We start from the raw sequence: 27,417 nt of genomic DNA, 5'->3' as shown, positions 1-27,417 counted from the left end.
GCCCTCCAACTTGCCTCAAAGGGGAAACAATTCCTTCCTGACTCAAATTAGGGATGCACCGAATCCACTATTTTGGATTCGGATTTTGCATATGCAAATTTGGATTCGGTTTGGCCAGGCAGAAGGATTCGGCCGAATCCTGCTGAAAAAGGCCGAATCGCGAAACGAATCCTGGATTCGGTGCATCCCTATCCAAAATGGGACCAGTCCCTGGATCAACGTGTACTATGAGCTATCTCCCATATCCCTGTATTCCCTCACTTGCTAAACACCATCCAACCCCTTCTTATACCTATCTAATGTATCAGCCGTATGTTTTTCAGAAGTACAGTTTGCTGAAATACACTGCGTCTTTATGCCTCACAATAATATACTGCGAGTCGCAGAAGAAAGTCCACTGTCCTACTCATTGGGGCTCAATTATAAACACTGGGCAAATTTGCACCTGGGCAGTAACCCATGACAACCAATCAAATGTCTACTTTCATTGTTCAACCTGCAGCTGCCTGTTAAAAAGCCAGTCACTGATTGATTGCTATGGGTTACTGGCCAAGTGCAAATTTGCTCAGTGTTTATAAATGAGCCCCATTGTCTGACTCACAGAGCACCTTCTCCCATTAATACCAGAATATGCTTCACAGATATCACATTTAATACAAAATCCCTTTTTATAGTAATTTTTTAAATCCATATTATGTTCAGTTTCCCTTCTATGTTTTACATACCCTTTCCCAACAGAAGCAGCCGGACTCATGTTATATTTCTATATATATATCTTCCTTTATATATATATAGTGTTTTATATATATTTATATTTACCAGAAATTGGTGCGTTATTTCATTCATTGTCGTGAATTCCCTCCCTCCAGCAAATACCCCAGTTATAGAGGCAGTTGGGTATGCGAGGGGGAAGGGGGAGGAGAGATTTTGAGGAACACAACAGTAAAGACAGGAACAGAGTGAGAGGACAAAAGGACCCACATGGGTAACACTGCCTTGGTTTGTGGAGTGTTAGCGCAGGGCTACCAGCCTCTGGTATATTGTGTTGGACCCAAGTCAGTCTGTGAAGTTTCTTCTTGTGCTGGAGGAGAATATAGAACCAGTAATAACATAGAAGCTGATCTCCAGCAATGGGGAAACCTACTGGGTGAGAGACCGTGCGAAAGAGACAAACGGAGAGAAAGGTTGCAGCCTCTCAGGGGTTAGATGTGTGAAGATGGGAACACTCGAGTCACACAAAAAAAACAGCAGGAATGAGACACAGCGATAGGTTTTTTCCCCTGAGAAATGATGTTGTTGGTGGCATCCATATTGGGACAGGAGAATGCTACAATGAGCCAATGCCACACATACACACACCGCATAGAAATTCACACGCTCAAAGTAAAGAAATAAAATAGAAGATCAAGTAGAACATACGTAATTTAGAAAAGTATCAAGATGTTGATATCGCCCTCCCCTCACAAAGTGACTGGAGGTGACCATTGGATGATGAGATGTTGCAGACACCTCAAGAAAACTCATGGTTTGGTGCACAGCTCACAGAGAGATGATTGCAGGGATGTGGCGCACACTCTACAGTGAGGTGATGGGCCTTCAGGAAACTCATGGGCTCAAGGAGCATCTATCACAATGATAGTAGAGTATCAAGGTGGCACCCGTCCCACAGAAAGGAGTGGCACATATCCACAGAAGATAAGCTGTACTCTCCCCCCACAAAACGGATCTTCAGGGACTAGTACTCATCCTGTGGAGAGATGTGTGGCACATCCCCAATGGAAAGAGTCTGAAATCACACATAGGCAAAAAAGTACACAGATGAGTAGATGTGAAGAAAGATCATTCATGTGTCCAATTAACCCGATTCCTCGTTTGGTTCCCTTTGTTCTGATACAGGCTCTTTCTGTGCTGATACCAAGCCACGAGACTGCAGGGACTACAAGAAAAACAGGGAAGGGAAATGGGGAAGATGCAGTGAGTGGAGATCAAAAATATACAAATATAGAAGACAAGGGGAAAGAAGACCATGAAGGGGGAAGAAGAAAGACCGAGAAAAGGTGGTAATAGGGAAAGATCCATGTGAGTGTGGGGGGAGAAAGATGGAAAAAGCGAAGGGCTGACGTGTGAGGAAATAGGTGGATAGAGAAGATAAAGAGGAAAATGGAGGAATGAAACCAAGAAGTAGAGAGAAGACCATGAAGGGGGAAGAAGAAAGACCAAGAAAAGGTGGTAATAGGGGAAGACCAATGTGAGTGTGGGGGGAGAAAGATGGAAAAAGCAAAGGGCTGGCGTGTGATGAAATAGGTGGAAAGAGAAGATAAAGAGGAGAATGGAGGGATGAAACCAAGAAGTAGAGCAAAGGGGACAATAATGAAGGGCAGAACATTCCGGGGGCTATGAAAGAGGGTTTCACCCGGAAGGATGGGAACAAAAAGATGAGACAAAGGAGATCCAAGAATCCTGTTCTAGAGGGGAAACAGATCCAAGGCCAGTGAGGAGACCTAGAAGTGTAGAGTGCCCCAAAACATCACTGTTTATGAAGCAGGACAAGTCTGATTTAAGCAGTTACTTCTGGATACCCCTCAGCTGGTGCCATGGTACTGCTAAGACTATGGTACCTACCAATATGCCATCTGGTGTCAGTAATGTAGTGTTGTAGTACCCAGACCTTCCCTGAGACACTTGCTCTACTTTAAATTCTTCTTCTGTTGCACTACTGTAACGTAATGTATTGTAAATGTATTAATAGTCCATACCTCCATTGGGTTAACAGTAATTGTCATGGCTGAGTCTTCCCAGAAGGTATCTCTCTGAGTCGCTGCCTCCAGCTCTGGCTCCTCTACTCCATCTCTCTGCTGTACACTGTGTATCCGTGACAAGCCCAGAGTGACTATCAGTGCCAGGAAGCCAATGCAGGCAATGATTATCACCATGGCAACTCCCGGGAAGACTGCGGAGAAGACAACGTGAGGCATGGGGAGTGCGTGACATTTAGGACACAGTTCATCTCATTTGGCTTGAACTTACCAGAGCCGGGGTTGGTAGTGGCCAGCGTGTGACCTGATAACTCGGCAGGGGCTTGTTGTGCATTATGGACAAATTGCTGAGCGGAGAGGACGTGATTGGGGGACCCAGCGTGGATTCCATGTAACACATCAACCTGACAGAGAGAAAGTGATGCCCATTGAGTTGCTGACACAAGATTGAGTTTGGGCAGAAAGACAGTTTAATTAAGGAGAATGTACAGGCTGTGACCCCATTATATATATAATGCAAGTGTCATCCTGTACTAAACAGGGAACTCTGAGTATCACTCATGTATTATAAGGGATAATGTACCCCCTACTGTAAATGATAAGGATATTAGGAGTCACTGAGGGGTTGTTCTGTGACCATATAAAGGCACAAGGCTGCAGGCTGAGTTATACAGGGAACTCTGAGTATCACTCATGTATTATAAGGGATAATGTACCCCCTGCTGTAAATGATAAGGATATTAGAAGTCACTGAAGGGTTTGTTCTGTGACCATATAAAGGCACAAGGCTACAGGCTACAGGCTGAGTTATACAGGGAACTCTGAGTATCACTCATGTATTATAAGGGGTAATGTACCCCCTACTGTATATGATAAGGATATTAGAAGTCACTGAGGGGTTGTTCTGTGACCATATAAAGACACAAGGCTGCAGGCTGAGTTATACAGGGAACTCTTAGTATCACTCATATATTATAAGAGATAATGTTACAATATCCCAGTGAATTTATGAATATAATTATATAGTACTTAGTGTTATTTTTACAGCAATGTTTTGTATAGTTATCAGAACACACCTCTGTATATAGCTGGTTGCTGATATACCTCCCATTCATTTCACTGCAGGACACGTGGAATTTGCGGGCATATAAAGTTGCTCTGACCACTGTTCGGTAAGTTAAGCTTCGCAGGATGTCCTCATACACGGCCACACTCTGCACCCCTGTAGGACACAGCAACAAAATAGCATTTACTGGTCACCTCTTCAACTGCACATATCTGATTGGCAGATATAGGTTAGTGTACCTGGTGCAAAATTTGCAATTTTTAAATAAAATATCCTATCAGACCAGGTTGTATATATGGAAGAACCCATGTGAGAAACTATAATGGTTCCTTATACCTGTGATCTTTAGGCTCCTAGAACTGTTCTCCATCTCAAGGCCACGCTGCCATGTAGAAGAGACATCCACAGACAGACTTTCATACTCCATGTTCAGGTCCTCTCCTACAACGCCAACCTCACACTTTTCTAACGAGCACTCAATCCCGTCAGGACTCTGCATATCTAAGAGACACAGAGAGACCTCCTAAAAGAGAAGTCCTTAGAGAAGTCAAGCTAAGTAGAAAAAGAGGTGGTCCTTACCAGCCCTTGGAGCTCTCTCTTGCTTGTTTGAGCTGATAGGATGAGAAACTGAGCAGGTAATCTTCAGGTCTGGGAATATGGGGACCCCCAATGGCCCCTGAAAGTCAGAGATGGGGTGTGCAGAGCGAGGTGACCCAGAAAGTTGAACCTGAGGAGCATCTGGCTGCAGAACTACAAGGTATCCCTCCAGATCTGGCACTGTGAGACATCCTTCATCACTGGGACATCTACAGAGATACAGAAATATACTGAATCCTCCAAAAAAGATGCAACCTGATCCAAATCTTCGCTGAATCTACATAAATTGCATCATGCCCACTGCAACATAAAGGGTTTTGGATTCCATACTTGACTATAGTCTGCAGTTTGAGAGGTCTCACTCCTGGGGTGGGAAACTGTAAAGAGTTGAGGTACTCCACATGCTGTAGGGCACGGCTAAATGAATGAGCATCGTCCCCCTCCAGGGACAGCTGGGACTGGGCTGGGTTGACGTGAACCTACAGAGGAGCCATGAGAAGAAGAAAGGATAAGCATGGTAGGCAGAATGTGGAACAGATTTGAGTGTAGACTCTGCATTTTTAACAGTTTATATTAATGACCAATGTTCTACATTTATTTATCAGTGGGTTTGACAGTGAAGCAAAGAAGCAGGAGAGTTCCCTGTACTCTGTCACCATGAAATTTACATTTTCAGATGACAGTTAGCAGCAACGGGGGAGCTGAACCTTCAGGATAAATTTTAAGGAAAAACAATGAAGATAAGCACACGAGACACTAGCTGAGCTTTTACCTTCATTCCTTTCCCCAGGCTGTCAAAATCTGTAAACTGCAATCCCTCCTTACAGGAATACAGGCACTCGATCACCTCCCGGGAATCCACAGGCCCCAGTCTCAGGGTAAGGCCCGACATGTAGCCCCGCAGGAAACGTCCTGGAACTGTGCCTGGTTCAATCCAACAAAAGAGGGGTACATGGTCAGGAAGGGCAATGCGGGCGGGGGGATAGGAGAGAACTGAAAGGCATGTATGGCCCTGGGTAATACAAATGGAAATACTAAAGCCAGTCTGCTGATTTACTCCCTCTACAGAGCCTTTAAGGTGCTGCAATTCGGGGAGATTAGTTGCCCGGTGACAAATCTCCTCTTTGGCGGGACGACTAATCTCCCTGAACTGCCTCCCCTGCCTTCCCGCCGGTTAGAATGAAAATCGCCGGCCGGATGGCACTCGGAGTGATTCGTTTTCCGAACTTTTCTTCATGAGGCAACTTCAGGCGACTTCGGAAAATGAAGCGCTCCAAGTGCCATCCAGCCGGCAATTTTCATTCTAGCCAGCGGGAAGGCAGGTGAGGCAGTTCGGGAGATCTCTGCCCTTAAGGTATCAGGCCACATATCACTATACAGAACCCTTTTTGGCATTTGCCAGAACAACCAGATCAGCAATACTTACAGAACATGTCCCAGTCATTTTAGGTTATATACTGTAAGCATTTGGAGGAGAACGCCCCATCCAGTAACCCATAGCAACCAACCAGCAGTTAGTTTTAAATTCTTGTTTAGCGCAGGCACAATAGTAATCATCTGAGTGGCTGCTATGAATATTGGCCTGGGATACTCATCGTTCATACCCTTAGGCAGGGCCGGAACTAGGGGTAGGCTGAGTAGGCACGTGCCTAGGGCGCAAAGCTGGGGGGGAGTCAGGCACGTACCTGCTCTGTCGCCTACCCCGTGTCCAGTCCCGGCCGTCTCTCCCAGACTGCAGAGTGTAACATTTCCGCATGCCATTTTGCGCATGCGCGCTGGAGCGCAGTTTTGCGCGCACTGAGTCGGCGCCATGGCCCACCAGGTTGCCTAGGGCGCGTGGCAGGGTTGGCCCGGCTCTGCCCTTAGGGCAAGGCCAGACGTGGTATTTTTACATTGCGTTTTTAAAAAAAGCTGCACTTATGCTGAAACTAATTCTCACAGGGCGATTGCAAGCCGAATTCCGCCACGGGACACCAGTATTGGTGTTTTTCAGCAGAAACGCCAATACGTCAAAGAAACTACCAAATCGATAGACTCTATGGGATCTGCAAGTTTGAAACCACACTTTACATAAATTTGCAGCATATTTTAAATATGGTGTCCAAATCCTTGCAAGATAAATGACGCATATACGTTTTTACAATGTATTAGGCCGGTGACGTAATTATGTTGAGTATTGACAATCATTCCTGCCCCATTTTGCATCTAAATAGCTTTTCTATTTCTAAATAGCTTTTCTATTTTAAATTTTCAGCCAGCAGAATTATGGGGAACGAGAACAATGAGAAGTGCCTGTTGGGAAAAGAAACCTACGTGCTGAAAAAACGTATGAAAAACTCATGTTGATGGATGCATGTGGTTTCAGTGGCGCCCGACAGAGTTTTTTTAAAAACCCTAAGGGTATGAACGATGAGTATCCCAGGCCAATATTCCCAACAATCAATCTGATGATTACTATTCTGCCTGCAATAAACAAGAACATAAAACTAACTGCTGATTGGTTGCTATGGGTTACAGGATGGGGTGTTCTCCTCCAAATGCTTACAGTATATAACCTAAAATGACAGGTACATGTTCTACAGGTATTGCTAATCTGGTTATTCTGGCAAATGCCAAAAAGGGTGCTGTATAGTCATATGTGGCCCGATACATACAGGATCCGCAGGTTTACAGGGGGATTGGGCGGGATCGGGCCGACCATGCTACTCCTCTAGCGGGTCGCGACTAACTCGCGCCTGCCCCATCCCTTTCATTGGCAGGGCGGGTTGGCACGGGTCTATAAATGAAGGGGGGAAGACGGGTGCGGGTCAAGGTTTTCTTGACCCGCACATCACTAGTGCTGTACATTGCAACAGACTGACACTTTATATTGGACCCCTGTTAGGCTGTTTGGACCTTATCAAAATAAATTTCGAATTCAATCCGTACATGAGACCCCTTGTGGCTTTAGTGCTTAAATAATTATCTAGGCAGCTTTAGGGGTGTAGAAAGAAAAGTAAGAAAAGTTATTCCCAGGACTGTTAACCAGAGGAACCAATCAGATCTTTACTTACATGATTTTAACTGGACTAGACCAGTAAAAGCTAACTGCTGATTGGTTGGATTACCTGACTTTGGGAAAGCTTTGTCGCCTTTACACAATAGCCCTTTTTTTAATGTCAGAGCAGCTTTAGAGTTTTATTTCATTCTACTTGTGAGATGAGTGATGTTGGGTGGCATGTCAAATGGGTTGTTCGCCTTCAAATTAACTGTTAACTTTAATATCAAAATAGAGATTTATTATAATCCTACTTGTGATGTCAGGTGACATGTAAGTCCCAGCTCAGTGGAGAATGGGCACCATGGTATATGGTAGCATCATACCTATTACTCTCGTTGTCTCGTTGTCATCCACTTTAACGGATAATTTCTCTTCTGCTACAGATCAAAAAAAAAGTTTGAAAAAGTTATAATGGTTCTGTCTCATGTCCCCATTATTATCACTCTACTCCTTCCCATCTACCCTCACCTGCCCAGCACCCCCCGATCATGAGCCGAGCCTGGCGCCTGGGAGGGGGAAGAGCTCCGTTGTCATGGATGAGCGCAGGGTCGTAGGTGACTCCATCCACATACAGAGAGACTGTCGGGAACTCCAGACTGAGAGCGTAATGGTGCCATTCTACATCACACACCTAAGAGGATGAGTGATTAATGGAGAGGAGTCATTTTTAGGAAGAAAAAAAAGGGGCCTGTAAGAACTTCCAATTGTATCACCTCCTATGGCTCAGAAACCTCAAGGGAAAAGCATAGATCCACCTCAATAGGAACAGGCTCAACCTTTTCCTATAAATTACATTTCTTAGTGCTATAGCCCATTAGGCACTGACAGGGGCATAAGTATAGAGCAGGGGTCCCCAACCTTTTTTACTGGTGAGCCACATTTAAATGTAAAGAAGAGTTGGAGAGCAACACAAGCATGAAAAAGTCCATGGGGATGTCAAATAAGGGCTGTGATTGGCTATTGGTAGCCCCTATGTGGACTGGCAGCCTACAGGAGACTCTGTTTGGCAGTACAACTGGTTTTTATACAACTAAAACTTGCCTCCAAGCCTGGAATTCAAAAATAATCACCTGCTTTGAGGCCACTAGGAGTAACATCATGGGGTTGGTGAGTAATAAGTTGCTCGCGAGCTACTGGTTGGGGATCATTGCTATAAAGAAAGCAGACCCTGCGTTTGTAAGGGGGGCCCATGAGGTAAAGGGGTCCCATGAGGCCCTCATTCATATACAATCTCAATAAATATTGGTTAAAACAGCAGCTAATAGCCGATTCCCTGATCCCCCAAGGTAACCCTGTCTCGACTAAAGGAGCTATTATGGATACCCGTTTGTAAGCAAGTGGTATCCCATATATCTCACACCAGCCAGACTGCACTCAATGGCTTTTAAGCTGGACAATTTATGTTTCAAATGTGAAACAAGTCCAGGTACATTCTTGTATGTGTTCTGGATCTGCCCACTGGTTGATACATTTTGGGGAAAAGTCATATCATTTGCAGTGGAAACACTAGACATGCCAAATGTGCGGCCCCCAAAGCATGTGTATTGGTTTTAGTGGAGAACATACTCCAGGAGAAATACCAGATACCCTCCTGAGACTCCTTTATTACTATGTGTGGTGTTTATACAAATGGCCTGTAGATGTCACTGTGCTCTAGACTTATACTGTGCATACTTTCTATACAGCTTGTGGTGTTAGAGTTGCTTACTGTTGTGTAATGGCTGCATGAGCCTGCTAATAAAGCACTGTTATACTCTATCCTCGGCTACCAAAACATAACACTATGCCAGGAAAACTATCATCTTAACCTGGATGTTATCTACCCCACCCACCCTAAAGAGATGAAAATCTATAATAAACCTAGCAATTCCCTTTTACAAGCTAACATATATTACTATAGGCTGTCCAGATACAGGCCCGGATTTATGGAGAGGCCACGAGGCCCGGGCCTAGGGTGGCAGAATTTTAGGGGCGGCATGCTGCCCAACCACCTCCACATTGGTTCAGAAACACTGGGGATGTGCAGAAGATACAATAGGTTTTAAAATTCCCTTGCACCAATCCCCATTGCTCCAGTCCCAATAATGAACATTTATTCGAATAAAGGGGAGGAAATGAGGGCGACAAACGGCAACGGGCCTAGGGGCACCTGCTCTGTAAATCCGGCCCTGTCCAGATACATTTGAGAAAGTCTGGGCTGTATTATATGATTGATACAAACACACTATTTAGCTAAACTACCTACATACTGTATATGGGAACAGAAGCTAACACATGCTCACATGGCCCAAATAACCCCTCCCCCCCATGTTTGAAGGGTTTCTTCTTTAATTGTGGAAACCATTGATTCAGAGATGACTCTCATTTCGGTGAAGAGTCACTCAACCCATGTGAATAATCAATGTATGCTTTGGCTATTATTGTAAAATTATCCTTTATTTCTATATTTTGAAGATGTAACCAATAAATAAAAAAAACTTTTAAAAAAAAAATATTGGTTAAAACAGATCAATTTTGGGGGCCTGAACAATAATTTGCTGTGAGGCCCAGGAATATTTAATTACACCACTGGGCACTGGCAAAGACAGCAATCGAAGGTACCAAAAATTGGTGGTCTATCGTTTCCACTCTCATTGTTAAATCACATGCCTCCCCAGCCTTACTTACATGTAAATGAACTTGTAATGGGTCTCATGAGACAAGGACTACCCTAGGACTGCATACCTCCCAACATTTTGGAAGTAAAAAGAGGGACAAAAATTTTTCCCGCATGTAGCGCAGCAATTTTGTGACCACACCCCTTTCTGTGGCCACACCCCCTAATTACCATGTTTGTTTTACAAATTTTGGCAGGTTATGAAAGTTTGAAAATATTTCTCCTCATCTAAACTGTGTTTTTGTGTCTCTAAATTGTTACAAAGTATCTTATTTGCACCTGTTAGCTGTTCTGGGCTCTGCTAAAAGCCAATTAAGTGAAAAACTTTTTTTCATTTTCCGGCTGTTCAGTGCAGAGAAAAGAGGGACAAATCCAGTACAAATGAGGGACTGCGGGTTGAGCTGTCAAAAGAGGGACTGTCCCTCTGAAAAAGGGACAGTTGGGAGGTATGGGACTGCTGTCTACCCAACATTACACAAGTGTTTTTGTATGCATTCAAACAACACACCTTTATTCTAGGTGCCCTAAGAGACACCAACTTACCTGCTCCAGTTTCCAAAGGAACTTAACAGGACGGGCACTTTCCAGTAGAGACCAATAGAGAAAGGAGATCCGGCAGCCATGTACAGCCAGAGTATAATGAGAGAAGCTCCCGTCTCCTGAGATACCCAGGAGTGTAGGGGGTCATGGGAGGGTTTAGTGATGTGAAAGTTTAGGGGGAGACGTTCAGTCACAAGAGACAAAGAGTATTGATCGTATTGGGAATTGACAGGAGGAAAGAGGGGGTGAAATGAACCAATGAGATGTAAGAGAGAGAGAAAAGGGTGGACATGGGACACAGAGATATGGAATGGATGAAGACCAAGAAAAAGAAAGTAGTTCAGAGTGAGTGAAATAATTAAAACAGAGAGAGAAAACACAGTGAAATTTATAGGATATAACCACCATCACCCCAGTGACTTGCCTGGCAGTGCCCATGTCATCTTCCTTATAATCTTATGGAATTATTATTATTATTATTATTTACGTCCCAGAATCCTCAGCTAGTCATGCATTAAAGCCTCTTGCTCCTCACCATGCCAGTGCATCGGTCCACAACAATCCCAGGCCACTCACCGTTCTGCACCGTGTTACATAGAAGCACCTCTTCTTCCTTCCCTGCCCGTCCTCCGCTCCCACCGGCATGTTTCAGCCAGAACGAGAGCGTGAGGTGGTCTGCGGTTCTGCCCCCTGCTGGTAGGTGACCAGGGGCGACTTCCACAGATTGGGATCCATTAAACCAAAAGACAAGGCTGCTGTCTTGTGTGTCCTGAACAGGGAGGCTGTGAGTCCAATTATGAACGAGGCTGGGGGATGGCAAAAGGTCCACGTCCCCTGGGGCTGCTCCTGTGTGGGACAAAATGAAGGTGGAATTGGTATAATGTGGGACTAGCTTGGTGGCACTGTAAATACATTTTAAAGTAATTCAAATATAATGTACTATTGATCTGCTCCATTGGTAAAAGCTATGCCTTTGCTTCAGAAAGACTACTATAGTTATATAAATAGGCTGCTGTGTAGCCATGGGGGCAGCCATTCAAGCACAGGATACACAGTAGATAACAGATAAGTACTACTATAGTTATATAAATAGGCTGCTGTGTAGCCATGGGGGCAGCCATTAAAGCTGAAAAAGGAGAAAACGCATAAGTTACTTCGCAGATAACAGATAAGTTCTGTAATAGAAATCAATGGGATTCTACAGAGCTTATCTGTTATCTACTGTGTATCCTGTGCTTGAATAGTTGCCCCCATGGCTACACAGCAGCTTGTTTATATAAACTATAGTAGTACTTATCTGTTATCTACTGTGTATCCTGTGCTTGAATGGCTGCCCCCATGGCTACACAGCAGCTTGTTTATATAAACTATAGTAGTACTTATCTGTTATCTACTGTGTATCCTGTGCTTGAATGGCTGCCCCCATGGCTGTGTATCCTGTGCTTGAATGGCTGCCCCCATGGCTACACAGCAGCTTGTTTATATAAACTATGGTAGTGTTTCTGAGGCAAACAGACCAGTTGTACCAGTGCAGAGAAACAGTACATTATATTTGAATTACTTTAAAACCCTTACATTTTTTGGTGTTACTATTCCTTTAAGTCCAATTGGATAACATTGGGTAAGAGAATGCAGAATCAATAACAGCAAAAGGGGCTGCAGTTCCAAACGTACCACAAAGCTTGCGCAGGGCCTTCTCCGAATAATTGTCACGGTCACAGCCCTTGGCAATGTGGCTTGTCTGGATCTCTACGGTGGCCTGAATGTTCCCCACTGGCTCGTCACAGGTCTCCAAATGAATGTTGGGAAATAAGGCCAAGCTGCCGGAACCAGGCACATACTCAATGCGTTTGTTCCAGCCTATCAGAAAGGGAGAATATTGTGCAGAAAAACTGATGAATACGGGGATACAATGTGTGGCACACAAACCGTGCAACATACTAAAATTTTAATTTAACATTTTGATATGTACAATATAAAAATTTAAAAATATGTTTTCTGTAATTATAGAAGTGGTGGATTGATATCCCAGACTGTAACACATTAAGGTGCATTTTTATCAAGGGTCGAATTTCGAAAACGTCAAAATTCAAATTCAAAAAGACCAACCGAAATTAAGTTGAAATTTTTTTTGGTCGAATAGGTCAGTTTTTGATCGAATAGGTCCGTATTCGTTCGAATTATACCAATTGAAGGAACAGCGCATTCGATCGAATTCGGTTAGAAGTTTTTCCCCAAAAAAACTCCAAAAGTCCAAATAGGTTCTAGGAGGTCGCGGTCGCCCATAGGCTAAAACAGCAGGTTTTAGATGGCAAATGGTCAAAATCGAATTTCTAAAGTGACAGTACATGATTAATTTCACATTTTCAATTCTTTTTTAAAATTTGAATCGAATTTGGACTATTCCCTAGTCACAGTTCACAAAAATAGCTAAAAATTCTAATTTTTTTCATTTGAAAATTCACCTCGACCTTTGATAAATCTGCCCCTAACAGGCCATTGTTACCTTTCCAGCTGGGTTTGCAGGTTGGTTTGACTTGGATTTCAACTTCTGCATCCTCAACAGCTCTCTTCTTCCCACAGTCGTACGCCGTGACCGTAAATCGGATCAATTTCTCCCCGCTCGCCTGCAAAGGCTGGGTGTTCTTTATGTAGCCTGCACCACAAGGAAATAGATGGGGGTATAATATATGTGATAAGAGGTACGACAATACAACCTGCAGGAACCTGACGTTACTCACCATCATTGTCAATGGTGAAGGGCACATTGGGAGTGAGTATCTGGTAGAAGCAGACTTGGCTGTACTGGGGGGAACAGTCCTGGTCCCAAGCTTGCACCCGTAGAACTTTTTCGTACATCCGCCCCTCGGTGACTGAGGCTCTGAAAACCCGTTCTCCAAACACGGGGGCAAATTCATTGACATCATTCACCCGCACGTGAACTGTGGCCCTGCATAGGAAAAAGCAGAAGAGAAAGATGCAGCCACTGTTGGGCAACATGACATCGAGGGCCCGCTCTCACAACAAATAGACCTAAATGGTTCTAAAGGCAATTGTTGCCATAAAGACTGATTTTGGTAACAAAATGGGTTGATGGGAATTGTCCTTGGCTGGACCCTTTGTTACTCCGAAAAGCCAGTCGAATACTGGATGGAGAAGAATGAGTTACTTTTAAAGGAGAAGGAAATCTAACGAAGAAGTTTATTGCCAATAGATTAGCCACAATAGTGCAAGCTATAACACTATATTTATTCTGCAAAATGCTTTTCCAAACATGAGTAAATAGCTGTAGAAGCTCTCTGTTTGTTTAGGATAGCAGCTGCCATATTAGCTTGGTGTGACATCACTTCCTGCCTGAGTCTCATCACTGCTCACTCATAGCTCTGGGCTCAGATTACAGCAGATAAGGGAGGAGAGGAGCAAACTGAGCATGCTCAAGCCTTAGCCCTTGAGGTTTAAGCTGAAAACAGGAAGTCAGATACAGAAGCCCATGAGTACACAATAGAAGGACTCAGAGCAGCATTACTTTGAGGGTTTATTGGTGTATTTGTATAGACTTTTCTGATAAAACTTACCTATAGGGATTCTGTCATGATTCTTATGATGTTTTTATTTCTAAATTTTACACTTCAAATAATTCACTCTACAATTAAAAAAATTAATTCCTGAACCAGCATGTGTATTTTTTTAGTTGTAATATTGGTGTGTAGGTGCATCGCAGGTCTAAGAGCCAGCACTTTAGGATGGAACTGCTTTCTGGCAGGCTGTTGTTTCTCCTACTCAATGTAACTGAATGTGTCTCAGTGGGACCTGGATTTTACTATTGAGTACTGTTCTTAGATCTATCAGGCAGCTGTTATCTTGTGTTAGGGAGCTGCTATCTGGTTACCTTCCCATTGTTCTGCTGGGGAGGGGGAAAGGGAGGGGGTGATATCACTCCAATTTGCAGTACAGCAGTAAAAAGTGACTGAAGTTTATCAGAGCACAAGTCACATGACTGGGTGCAGCTGGGAACTGACAATATGTCTAGCCCCATGTCAGATTTCAAAATTAAATATAAAAAATTCTGTTTGCTCTTTTGAGAAACGGATCTCAGTGCAGAATTCTGCTGGAGCAGCACTATTAACTGATGTGTTATGAAAAAAACATTCCCATATCCCTTTAATTTTAGCCTTTCTTTCTCCTTTAAGGTAGAGAAGGGAGATTGGAGTTAAGCATGGTGCAAGATCATTAGCTGCAGGGTCAACCTGGGTTCTCTTCTTCTTACTAAGGTCCCCGGCCTCAGGTTCCCAACACCATGCACCCTCATCCACTGGGTGGCGTTCTAAATCTAGTTTCTCCTCCCTTTTATACACCTGACACTCCTGGTCCAATAGGAATTTGTCTTCCTTTCAATAGCAATTGTTTTTACAGATTACTTTAAAAGCACTGAAAATGTTTAATGAATGTATATCAGAAAGTTCATTAGAATTATGTTTTCTTTTATTAGGTAAAATTTTTATTTTGGGGTTGACTTGCACTTTAAGGCATCACCTTAGGCTGTATGGGGTTAATAAGAAAGGGTGTGAACTTGGGCTGTATGGGGTTAATACGATTTGTACTAGGAAAGTGCGGAAGCCGCCATAGCGTGTATAGATTCTCCAAAGACTGACAGACATAACAGGCGAATATACGGCTTTATACCAAAGTGGATAAAATATGGAAGCGAGCCTTTTCGGCAACATTAAATCACATTGATTTTTCTCTCTTTAAGGTTTCTATAAATAATCGAGCCCTGACTGAGCCACCGATGATTCCCAACAGCTGCTTTCAGCTCGCAATCAATTTCCGAAAGGGTATTTATGTTTCTAACGCACAGACAGTTAACTATGTGTAGTCTGTGTTATACAGAATATTGGCAATAGCCAAACTGGCAGCCAAACCTGGCTTATATACCAAAAATAACTCACCTGTGCCTCCATGCCTGTTTTATTAAAATGGGTTGGTTCACCTTTAAGTTAACTTTTGGTATGTTAGAAATTGGCTAATTCTAAACAACTTTTCAATTGGCCTTCGATTTTTTATAGTGTTTGAATTATTTGCCTTCTTCTACTTCTGACTCTTTCCAGCTTTTTAATGGGAGTCACTGAACCCCATCTAATAAAATAAGGCTACAAATGTATTGTTATTTCTTCTCATCTTTCTAAGCAGGCCTCTACTATTCATATTCTTATGTAAATCGATGCATGGTTGCTAGGGGAATTTGGACCATAACAACCAGATGGCTGAAATTGTAAACTGGAGAGCTGCTGAATAAAAAGCTAAATAAGTCAAAAAACACAAATAATAAAAATGAAAACCAATTGCAAAGTGTCTCAGAATATCTCTCTCTACATCATACTAAGGGGCACATTTACTTAGCTCGAGTGAAGGAATAGACCACTTCCACCATCGACTACGACTTCGAATCAAACGATTCGAACTAAAAATCGTTCGACTATTTGACCATTCGATAGTCGAAGTACTGTCTCTTTAAAAAAAACTTCGACCAAGTACTTCGCCACCTAAAACCTACCGAACATCAATGTTAGCCTATGGGGAAGGTCCCCATAGGCTTCCTAACAATTTTCTGATCGAAGGAAAATCGTTCGATCGATGGATTTAAATCCTTCGAATCGTTCGATTGGAAGAATTTAATCGTTCCATCAAATGATTTATCCTTCGATCGTATGATCGTAGGAAATGATCGTAGGAATTAACCCTCGATATTCGACCCTAAGTAAATGTGCCCCTAAATGTTAACTCAAAGGTGAATCCATCCTATCACACAAGGCTTGGGGAATGTTTATAATTTTAGGACACAACTTTTGGACTGTGTTGTCATTATAACAATTTACAACACTTCATCTGCCTAACCGTTATTTAACACTATAAAAATCATATTTAATATAAACCTGCGTAGTTTATATTTGCACTTCTATGTTTCAGTTTACAAAAGTGTGACTGTGTGCTAAATATACGACACCCTGTTTGCTATTTTTGCCTGCTTTGCTTTTTCTCATAGCCTTGGGGCCCAGAGACAGACAATTTAGATGATTTTTTCTCCAGAAAAGGTGTCAAACATAAATGGAAAATGGAGCCTGCGATGTACTATATACGGTTTCATGGCACAGAAAGGAATACCAACCCCAGAATCGTTTCACAGTATAATTCAGCATTTTAGGTGATACTTCAGAAATCCTATGTCTTGGATGGATTCTGTTCTCAAGCTAGCCTTGGTTACGTGTACCCTGGCCTTGAGGGCAGAGCCACCTGTTTGGCTGTAAGAGCAGTTCTTTGTTTTTTTGGTGCTGCGGAGCAATATCTCTATAGCTCCACCATTAACTCCCTTTTTACAAGTCTTTAAAAACTCTGCAATTCCTTTGTTCAGGGTCCTGACTCTTTGTGACAGTACAATGGAACATAAAGGAGAGCTGGATGAGGCCCAAATTTTAGGCAAAAAAAAGTTACATTTGGGATCAGATAACAGCCACACATTAACACGATAATATCTTTACTCACTTGTGAGATTTTTTGCTGTTCACTCCATCAGGCCCCTCTCCACAGTCGTGCGCTTGGATGGTGAAGGTGTGCTCCCTCTGGGCCTCACAGTCTACAGGGCCCTTGGCTCTTATCAGCCCTTCTCCTGTTGTCCGATCCAGAACCACAGCTTCAAAGGGGGTTCCAGAGCCATGGATCCGGAAGCCACAAATCTCACCTGTGTCAAACGCACATTGTACAGATACTTACTGGGTTATAATCTTGCTCAGTGTTACCTGCTGATCAGTGCTGTGTTTTATCTAGGTTACAAGGGGGTCTGGGAATTCCCCCAGTTGCAGCTGAACTACAACACAGATAGGATACCTATGCACAGACACTAATAAACAAGTGTTACAAAATGCGATAGTATGTCATTTGGACTGTTAACAATAAAGGTATCCTCATGTGTCAGAAAATTGGAAAATGGGGTTCAGTGCTTCTAAATTAACTTTGGCAGAAATAATATAAAAATGAGTTATGTGTGTTGCCCTTTTCTGCCCCTTTGCTACCTTCTCCCTCCACATCCATTGCCAAGTGCTGCCTCCTGCCCACCACCCTGCATGGCCAAGCTTTGTCCCCCCCATTACCTGCATATCTCAGTGGAGCATCCTTGTCCAGAGCAAACAGGGGAGGGTTGAGCAGTACAGTGTGATCATTCTCCATGATTATCCCTTGGTACTGAGCTTCTATCCATGGCTTGTGCTTGTTGCCTGCATGGAAACGTAAAAGACAGTCAGCTTTAGCCATGTTCGATACACAAGGCCCAGTAGCCCATAGCAAGCAACCAGCTTGTAGAAGACAGAAGAACAGCCCCAGGCAGTTTTATTTAAATGAAAACTATACCCCCTGAACCATTTAAAAAACTGAAGGCCACCACCTGGGATCCTACCTGGGATTCTCATGAGAACTTCCTTTATTATAGCCCGGGGCAGAATATGTACTAGCCAAGAAGATAAGATCTCTGCTTTGAGTGTACTTGTTGGAAGCCTGGGCAGATCCTGATGAGCCCATGGGAAGCAAGATCTGTTGTTGACCAAGTGGTTTAATGTATGAGCTTATTCTTTATTAGAGCATATAAACAGGGGGTCCCCATTTTTTCTCTCCTGTGGGGTAAGCGTGCACACTGCCTAGGAACCCTGATGCACCATTTGAGGCTTCTCCGCCAACTTAATCGGGATCTTCCAGTCTTGTTGGAGATAAAGGTGCTTGCTTCGTTTGCTCAAATGGTGATGTATATCTTACTTTCTTACGAACTATGTCTGCAATAAAGTTTTGCTCATATGCTAAGCATATATATATATAGGTGCTGTGTATCAATTATTTCTGAAAGACTCATAGAACCATAAGCAAAACAGACACACGAGCCAATTAACGGACAAAGTTCTGTGTTTTGCTTCCACACATCTTCCTGTTATAGTTAGAGCTGCAGTATTTCTGGTCAGGTGATCTCTTCCTGTTACAGTTAGAGCTGCAGGATTTCTGGTCAGGTGATCTCTTCCTGTTACAGTTAGAGCTGCAGTATTTCTGGTCAGGTGATCTCTTCCTGTTACAGTTAGAGCTACAGTATTTCTGGTCAGGTGATCTCTTCCTGTTACAGTTATAGCTGCAGTATTTCTGGTCAGGTGATCTCTTCCTGTTACAGTTAGAGCTACAGTATTTCTGGTCAGGTGATCTCTTCCTGTTATAGTTAGAGCTGCAGTATTTCTGGTCAGGTGATCTCTTTCTGTTACAGTTAGAGCTGCAGTATTTCTGGTCAGGTGATCTCTTCCTGTTACAAATAGAGCTGCAGTATTTCTGGTCAGGTGATCTCTTCCTGTTACAGTTAGAGCTGCAGGATTTCTGGTCAGGTGATCTCTTCCTGTTACAGTTAGAGCTGCAGTATTTCTGGTCAGGTGATCTCTTCCTGTTACAGTTAGAGCTACAGTATTTCTGGTCAGGTGATCTCTTCCTGTTACAGTTATAGCTGCAGTATTTCTGGTCAGGTGATCTCTTCCTGTTACAGTTAGAGCTACAGTATTTCTGGTCAGGTGATCTCTTCCTGTTATAGTTAGAGCTGCAGTATTTCTGGTCAGGTGATCTCTTTCTGTTACAGTTAGAGCTGCAGTATTTCTGGTCAGGTGATCTCTTCCTGTTACAGTTAGAGCTGCAGTATTTCTGGTCAGGTGATCTCTTCCTGTTACAGTTAGAGCTGCAGTATTTCTGGTCAGGTGATCTCTGAGGCAGCACACAGACCATCACAAAATGGTGTCATTGTAATGTCCCTGAATGAAATACTGCCATTTTAAGCACCTAAGTCCATCCTTTAGCAGGTCACATATTAGGATATCAATTATCTGTTGGCATTAGGTTTGCCATCTGGCTGGTATAGGGTTTTAAAAAACTTTTACCGGCTGGTGGGGGGCGGGGACACAAAGGGGCGGGTAGTGACATCAAAATGGGCGGGGCAGCACCACAGACGCTGAAAGAAGCACAAGTAAAGCTAAGTTCCAGGGGATTGGGGGCAGGCCGAGGGCTCTTTTTAATCGTATTACAAATTTACCAGCAGCTACATTGCCGGTAAATTTGTAATACCGAACCCGGCCTTGGCAGGTATTTTACCGTCTAGGCTGGTAAAAAAGATGGTTGATCCCAATGTTATTAATAGGGAAAAAAGATAAATATATAGGAAGGCCATTATTTTTTTCCAGAAAAGGTGGCAACCCTAGTTGGCATTTACCATGCCATGTGCCCTGCTCTCCAGCCTGCCCAGTCATGTCAAAAGTTAAGCCAGCAGGTGGGCATTTTCAAAATGGAGGCTCCCCTGAGGCTCATCTCCTGCTGCTGCCCCAACCCTAAGGCAAACACAGGACTGGGGGCAACAGTGAGCAAGACTGTCTGAAGGGCAGAGATTTAGCCACCTTAACATTAAGGGCTCTTACACACGGGCGGTTTTTCTGTGCGCTGAATGTAAAACACTGCATATATTGCATTTTAATGTTTTTTTTACACAACTAAGTGCGTTTTGTTACGATACAACCCTCTGTTCTATTGATAGCTGAATGCATGTCAAGCACAAGAAAATGCAGCACGCTGCGTCTAAACAAACGCACTGAAACTCAAATGGAGTAGGGGTCGCCACCTGCCCAGTTTTTTGAAAGCCAGTCTGGTTCAAAACTTTCCAAATTATGAAAACCGGGCAGGATTCCCTGAGACTAGGTTTGCCACCTTTTCAGAAATTTTTTACCGGCCATTGGTGGGGAAGGGAACAAAAGAAGGTGCGGCGTGATGCAAAAGGGGCAGGTCATGATGTAAAAGGGGGTGGAGCCACATCACGCGGTGGCCAGAAGTCGGAGAAAATGTAAGTTTCGAGTGCAAGGCCAAGGGCTTAATATTGGCAAATTTGCCAGTAAATATGTAATATTGGCCCCAGCCTTGGCAAGTGTTTTTCCGGCTAGGCCGGAAAACACCGGCCGGGTGGCAAACCTACCGGGCTATCACCGATCTCCACGTCATAGCCCCGCCCCTAACATCACATCCCACCTCTGCTACGTCACCTTTGCCATATCACGGCAACGCCTCCTGCCTGGAGTTAGTTGCTATGAAAGGTAGCAACCCTAAAATGGAGTAAAACGCTCATGAGTACAACCGGGCAGAATATAATGGAATCAATTAGCGAATGCATTTATTTGCGCTCAAACCTGCGTTTAATTGCATAAAAACACAAAAAAAATGCCCATTTTTAAGAGCCCTAATTCAAGGTTACTAATCAGAGGATCCCCCTTTTAGTAGTATGAGTATGGTTTATTTTACCTGGGGGAACAGGCAGCAATCAAAGAAACTGCTGACTGGTTACTGTGGGTTACTAAATACAAAGTCACTCATCAGTCACACTTGCTAAAAACAGAACCGGCAGACATATAATATTTTATATTTCAGTCGAGAAATCCCAGGCAGACTGAGAACACAGGATCAGTATCATGACTTAAAGGGGAATGAGCAGAGAGAGAGAAAAACAGAGACAGATGCTCTGGGCCGAGACACGGGTAGGCGGCAGGGATTGATGTGCTGACAGACTGTTGTTTGTTCTGAACCTTCTACAGGGGAAAACTCAGGACCTCAATACTGGGGATTCCATTTTTACTATGCAAATTATGAATCAAAAAGCTGTTTAGTGAAAAAGAGTGATACGGGTTATCCGGAAACCTGTTATCCAGAAAGCTCCAAATTATGAAAAGGCTCATAGACTGCATTTCATTTAAATAATCTAAAAAATAATTTCCTTTTTCTGTAGCTTGTACTTGATCCCAACTAAGATATAATTAATCCTTATTGGAAGCAAAACCAGCCTATTGGGTTTATTTCATGTTTACATGATTTTCTAGTAGACTTAATGTATGAAGATCCAATTTACAGAAAACCCCAAGTCCCGAGCATTCTGGCTAACATGTCCCATACCTGTAGTGTCCTTTTGCGTATCAACAGATGGGCCTCAAGTTCTGCTCTAAGAATGTATTTGATGGGCCTCCAATATTTCACACTGGGATATTTTACTGCCACCATCTTGCCCTACTTTCCCATTTTCCCTTAAAGGACAAGGAAAGTCTAAAATAGAATAAGGCTAGAAATGCTGTATTTTGTATACTAAACATAAACATGAACTTACTGCACCACAAGCCTAATCAAACAAATGATTTATGCTTTCAAAGTTGGCCACAGGGGGTCACCATCTTGTAACTTTGTTAAACATCTTTGCAAGACCAAGACTGTGCACATGCTCAGTGTGGTCTGAGATGCTTAGGGATTGTCATAAATGATCAAAACAGGACAAGCTTGAGTTCTGCATGGCTGGGAAGTAAGGCGGGGGCTCCCCCTGCTGTTCATAAGTATGATTGTTTCCCTGCAGAGCAGTTAGGGACCGTCTGACAATTCCTATCCACAGCAGTAAATGAAGGGAGAATTCACTGCATACAGTCAGGTTTCTTATAAAAACAGTACACATTTTTTAATTAAAGCATATTGGAGATTTATTTATAAATATATTTATTTTTTTGCCTTTACATGCCCTTTAAAAGACCTGACCTCCTCCTACTTGCAGTTGACATTCTGCAGACCCACTTTGCCTGGAAAACAGCCAAGAAGTTACCTCATTTACATACAAAGTGAACTTTTAATATGATGTAGAGCGGGATAGTCTTAGACAATTTGCAATTGTTTTTCATTTTGTTATTATTTGTGTTTTTTTAGTTATTTAGCTTTTTATTCAGCAGTTTGCAATTCCAGCCATCTTGTTGCTAGGGTCCAAATTAATCTGGCAACTAAGCACTGATTTGCATAAGAGACTGGAATATGAATAGGAAAGGCCTGAATATTAAGATGGGCAACAGCAATACATTTTGTAGCCTTACAGAGGATTTTTAGATGGGGTCAGTGACCCCCATTTGAAAGCTGGAAAGAGTCAGAAGAATAATGCATACTATCGAAAAAATAATGAAGAATGGAAAAGTTGCTTAGAATTATTCATTCTATAACACAGTAAAATTTTACTTAAGGGTGAACCACATCCCTTTATACACAGCCATGGTCACATCTAAACAGTATAGCATACCACCCCCTCCCATTGTCTTCCACCAGATTCACTCAAAATCTACTCCTTGTAATCCTGTGCATAATGCTGACAGTGTACACCGGCCACACACAAGGGACACAGCCTGAGCCTACTCCTCCCAGCATCACTCCTGCTTCAAATGTCACCTATCAATCTTGCCCAAATCTACTACAAGCAGGACTGGCAAATACCAATTATCCTTTACATAAATGTATGCGTGCATTCAGCCGTTTCAATCCCCTGTCCCCAGGACTGCAAGATCAAAATGGAATATATCCAGAAAAAAACAATAATTCACAGCATTCCCTGTATAGGCCTGCAGCCTTGTGCCTTTATATGGTCACAGAACAACCCCTTAGTGACTTCTAATATCCTTATCATTTACAGTAGGGGGTACATTATCCCTTATAATACATGAGTGATACTCAGAGTTCCCTGTATAACTCAGCCTGCAGCCTTGTGCCTTTATATGGTCACAGAACAACCCCTCAGTGACTTCTAATATCCTTATCATTTACAGTAGGGGGTACATTATCCCTTATAATACATGAGTGATACTCAGAGTTCCCTGTATAACTCAGCCTGCAGCCTTGTGCCTTTATATGGTCACAGAACAACCCCTCAGTGACTTCTAATATCCTTATCATTTACAGTAGGGGGTACATTATTCCTTATAATACGAGTGATACTCAGAGTTCCCTGTATAACTCAGCCTGCAACCTTGTGCCTTTATATGGTCACAGAACCCCTCAGTGACTTCTAATATCCTTATCATTTACAGTAGGGGGTACATTATCCCTTATAATACAGGGGTGATAATCAGAGTTCCCTGTATAACTCAGCCTGCAGCCTTGTGTCTTTATATGGTCACAGAACAACCCCTCAGTGACTTCTAATATCCTTATCATTTACAGTAGGGGGTACATTATCCCTTATAATACATGAGTGATACTCAGAGTTCCCTGTATAACTCTGCCTGCAGCCGTGGCAGGTCGGGTACTTCTCTACTGGTAGAGAAAATGCAACATTCGCGATGAGCCTTGCTTTGTAGCAGTGGTGTAAACAATAACAGGACATAGAATTAGTGACCCCTTTGTGACCAGTGCTATGTAAATATACAGCATTTAGAATCTCAGGTACAAGGCATAAGACATGTGACAAGTCAATACTAAACTACATGAAATAACAGAAATGCCCACGTCCCTATCTAAAGCATTTTTTCATTGCGGCCTTTAGTCAATGTCGTTGCATTACGCTGCAGACTGTAGAAGTAGAGCAACAGGGATGTGATGTATTCACATTTGGAATTCTAACCTTTCCATGGAAAGCTGGAAAACTCGTTGCACATTCCCATAGATGTAACGGGGTGCTCAGAGGGGTGCGGACTGATAATCACCGTGACAAATTCCTAAGCTGAGGGGCCCTTGAAATGATCCTGTTTCAGGGCCCAGTATGTTCTAGTGATGACTTACCTTTGTTAGAAGCAGCGCAGTACAGCAGAGCGCTGATGAGAAGCACAGACAGAGGGAGGTCTCGCTGCAGCATCTTTCTCCCTGGAGCACGAGCAGTCTCGGGTTTCACTGACCTGTCTCGGGGTATCTACATGCAGCAGTGCTGTAATAAAAGCAGGAGGTCTCATCATTACTCTGTCTGCACCCCATCTACAAGATGTACTACCATGTCCTATAGCATCTTAAGCCTGGTGCTCTCCAGCTCTTGCTGAACTACATGCTGAGGATGGACTCTCAGCGAGAACTAGACAGCATCTGTTTGCAGATCAGTAGAATAAATGGTCACTAAGAGGTCTGAGGTCACACAAGAGCTTCTGCAGCAGCTGAGATATTGTACAGGCTGCCACTGTCACTTTGTCATTTATATCTGTGCTTAGAGTAGGGTTAAGATTGGGGTTACCCCCCTTACCTCAGCCAAATGTAGTCTCTCTATCACACTTTTCTGTCTCTCTGTCAAACGATACTGTCTCTCTTTCACACTGTGCTGTGTCTCTGTCACTCTGTGCGCTCTGTCAGACTCAGCTGTTTTCGTTTCCAACTGTCATGTCTCTCAGTCAGACTGTGCCGTCTCTATCGGATTGTGCTTCATATGAATCTGCCGTCTCCCTCTCTGGGGAATATTTTTTTCTATCTGTCTAACTGCTAATAATCTCTCTCTGTGTGTAATTTTGTGCTGTCTCTCAATCCACACAAATGCACTGTTGCTGTTCTACTGTTTTTATATCTTTCCCTGTGTTGTGGAGAGCACCCGATAAACATTGATGTCTTAAACTACAGCTCCTGAAAATCTAGGCTGCTGAAAGTTGTAGTTCAGCAGTACCCGGAAGGCCGCAGGCTGTACTGCAGTCTCATCCTCTATACTCCAAAGCTCTCACTTATACTCTGTTATAACCCTGAGACTGGACAGGGTGGTCTGTCTCTGTGCAGTCTCTTAGCTTTATCATTCTGTTATAGTACAGAGTGCAGCCTAGACATTGTGCTTTATGTTCTGCTCTCTCACATATATTTAGCCTTTGCTACACTGCGGTCTCGTTTCCCATACCCACCCTGTGTTGTCTCTCTGCTGTGTATCAGTACAACATGCACTCTCTGTTTCCTCTCCCATCACCATCACTGGCCATGGCTTATTGCAGGGGTGCCCAACCATAGAAGAAGAGCTAGCAGTAGAGCTAGAGCTGGTGATCGATCCATCCTAGAGTCACCCCCAAACAGCTCCACTAAGTCACCCTCTGGCACCTCCCAAGCTAATGTCTTGATTAATATACAGTTAAATATAGAATATTCTCTTATCTTTCAGTGTAATAGAATAGTTACATACTATGTGACAGTGTAGGGGTTGAGGTGGTATACCCACTAAATCTAGACCCAACCAAAGATCAGTCATATCCAGACTTTATGCAAGTGGCCAAGGCGTATTGTGCCATCTCTCTGCCCATGGTCTAATGTGCTGTAAAGTGGTTTGATGTGCCAAGTACCTGAAACTGCTCAAGACTTAATGTGCCATCTCCTTCCCACTACCCAAAGCTTAAAGTGCCACCTACCTTCAACTGCCTATGGCTTAATGTGCCATCTCATTCCGACTACCCAAAGCTTAAAGTGTCACCTACCTTCAACCTTCAACTGCCTATGGTTTAATGTGCCATCTCATTCTGACTACCCAAAGCTAAGGTGCCACCTACCTTCAACTGCCTATGGCTTAATGTGCCATCTCCTTCCCACTACCCAAAGCTTAAAGTGTCACCTACCTTCAACTGCCTCTGGTTGAATGTACTATCACCCTACAAATGCCCATTGCTTTATATATCATCTACCTGTCAGTTAACCCGCAGGTACCTCTCACTTGGGTTACACTGTGCAGTCTCTCTCTGCCTCTAGCTCTCTCTCTGACATGGGTCTGTCTCTCCTTACACCTCCCTCTGTTTTGGGTGTTGCCAGATCACTCTCTGTCAGTCTCCCGTTCCCCCTTTAGATCATATGCTCACAATCTGTCTCCTGCTCCGTGCCCAGAGGATGCTGTGCCGTGGGAGATGCTCCGTAGCTGAAGGATGCTCTGCTGGGTGGGCTGCTCTGCTGGGTGGGGTGCTCTGCTGGGTGGGATGCTCTGCTGGGTGGGATGCTCTGCTGCTGGAGATGTTGTGCAGTGGGAGATGCTCTGCTTGTGGGGTGCACTCTGCCTCCAAATGTTCAGCTTTAGTAATGAGGTCCTGCAGTCTGGGGGGTGGAGGGCAGCCTTTCACCCCAATTCTGTGTATATGAAAGCAGTGCTGTGCTGGGGGTGGGAATGCTCTGGTCCAGCAGAAAGCTCTGCTCCAGGGGTTGATGCTCTGCTCGGGGGGAGGGTCTGTGCAATGTCCTTAGGATAAAGCTGACTATACCAGCACTGCAGGATGACATCAGCTGAAGACTGGCAGCTCCAACCAGCCAATGAGAGAGCTGCTGCAGGTGGAGAAGGAGGAGGGGGGTCTTCTGAGTCCCCCACACACCCTCCTCCTTGGGCTTCATGTCCTCTCACTTTCTCCTCCTCCCTTTTTCCCACCCACCATATTGCCTTCTGTCTACCCACATTACTGTCTGCGTGCCCCCCAGTCTTTAACCAGCAGCAGCAATGGGCAGATGTGTGGGGGCAGCAGGAGGCACAGGAGGGAATGAGGGGGGGCCTGCACATCTGTCATGTCTCCTCTCTGGGTACCACGTCGCTCATGTTACACTGTATGGGGCAGCGGCATTAGGCGTGTGTCAGACAGAGCGGCGTGTGTGTGTTTGTGTGTGTCGCGTGTGTGACAGAGAGATGTGTGTGTCTCTACAGGTTATCCGCAAACCCTTTATCCGACAGCCGTCTCCCATACACTCCATTTTATCCAAAGAATTCCAGTTTTTAAAAATAATTACCTTTTTCTGTGTAATAATAAACCGTCGCTTGCACTTGATCCCAACTAAGATATAATTAATCCTTATTGGAAGCAAAACCAGCCTATTGGGTTTATATGATTTTCTAGTAGACTTAAGGTATGAAGATCCAAATCACAGAAAGACCCATTATCCGTAAAACCCCAGGTCCCGAGCATTCTGGATAACAGATTCCATACCTGTATAACATGGAGTCTGTGGT

General features: G+C 43.6%; 1 protein-coding gene across 4 annotated transcripts; it reads right to left on the bottom strand.

The window, feature by feature from the left end:
* Positions 1–755: 755 nt before the first annotated feature.
* clstn3.L (calsyntenin 3 L homeolog) lies at positions 756–26,689 on the bottom strand. 4 transcript variants are annotated; one of them, XM_018225027.2, is made up of 19 exons: positions 26,291–26,689; positions 24,270–24,411; positions 17,801–17,923; positions 17,196–17,391; positions 13,397–13,605; positions 13,162–13,311; positions 12,330–12,515; positions 11,232–11,501; positions 10,659–10,774; positions 7,928–8,090; positions 7,783–7,833; positions 5,192–5,343; positions 4,750–4,898; positions 4,402–4,628; positions 4,159–4,323; positions 3,833–3,978; positions 3,028–3,160; positions 2,757–2,950; positions 756–1,936 (listed from the first exon to the last, which is right to left on the bottom strand). In XM_018225027.2, exons 2-19 carry the CDS (start codon positions 24,340–24,342, stop codon positions 1,856–1,858), a joined length of 2,784 nt encoding a protein of 927 aa, XP_018080516.1. In that variant the 5' UTR covers positions 24,343–24,411; positions 26,291–26,689; the 3' UTR covers positions 756–1,855. The 4 variants fall into 4 exon arrangements, with proteins under 4 accessions (XP_018080516.1, XP_018080515.1, XP_041426109.1 ...); XM_018225026.2 differs by having other exon boundaries at positions 7,783–7,836; positions 26,291–26,688; XM_041570175.1 differs by lacking the exon at positions 26,291–26,689 and adding an exon at positions 26,120–26,138 and having other exon boundaries at positions 7,783–7,836.
* Positions 26,690–27,417: the final 728 nt, after the last annotated feature.

Source organism: Xenopus laevis, chromosome 7L (genome assembly GCF_017654675.1).
Source record: "Xenopus laevis strain J_2021 chromosome 7L, Xenopus_laevis_v10.1, whole genome shotgun sequence".
Classification (NCBI taxonomy): domain Eukaryota; kingdom Metazoa; phylum Chordata; class Amphibia; order Anura; family Pipidae; genus Xenopus; species Xenopus laevis.
The sequence above is the reverse complement of the archived record's forward strand: the minus strand, read 5'-3'. Positions and strand labels throughout refer to the sequence as shown.

Coding starts and splice junctions, on each gene's coding strand:
- clstn3.L (XM_018225026.2), bottom strand. CDS start 24,342: ATGCTGCAGCGAGACCTCCCTCTGTCTGTGCTTCTCATCAGCGCTCTG. Junction 4,629..4,749: donor AAACTGCAGACTATAGTCAA/GTATGGAATCCA, acceptor GTATCTCTGTAG/ATGTCCCAGTGATGAAGGAT. Junction 2,951..3,027: donor CACTACCAACCCCGGCTCTG/GTAAGTTCAAGC, acceptor TCTTCTCCGCAG/TCTTCCCGGGAGTTGCCATG.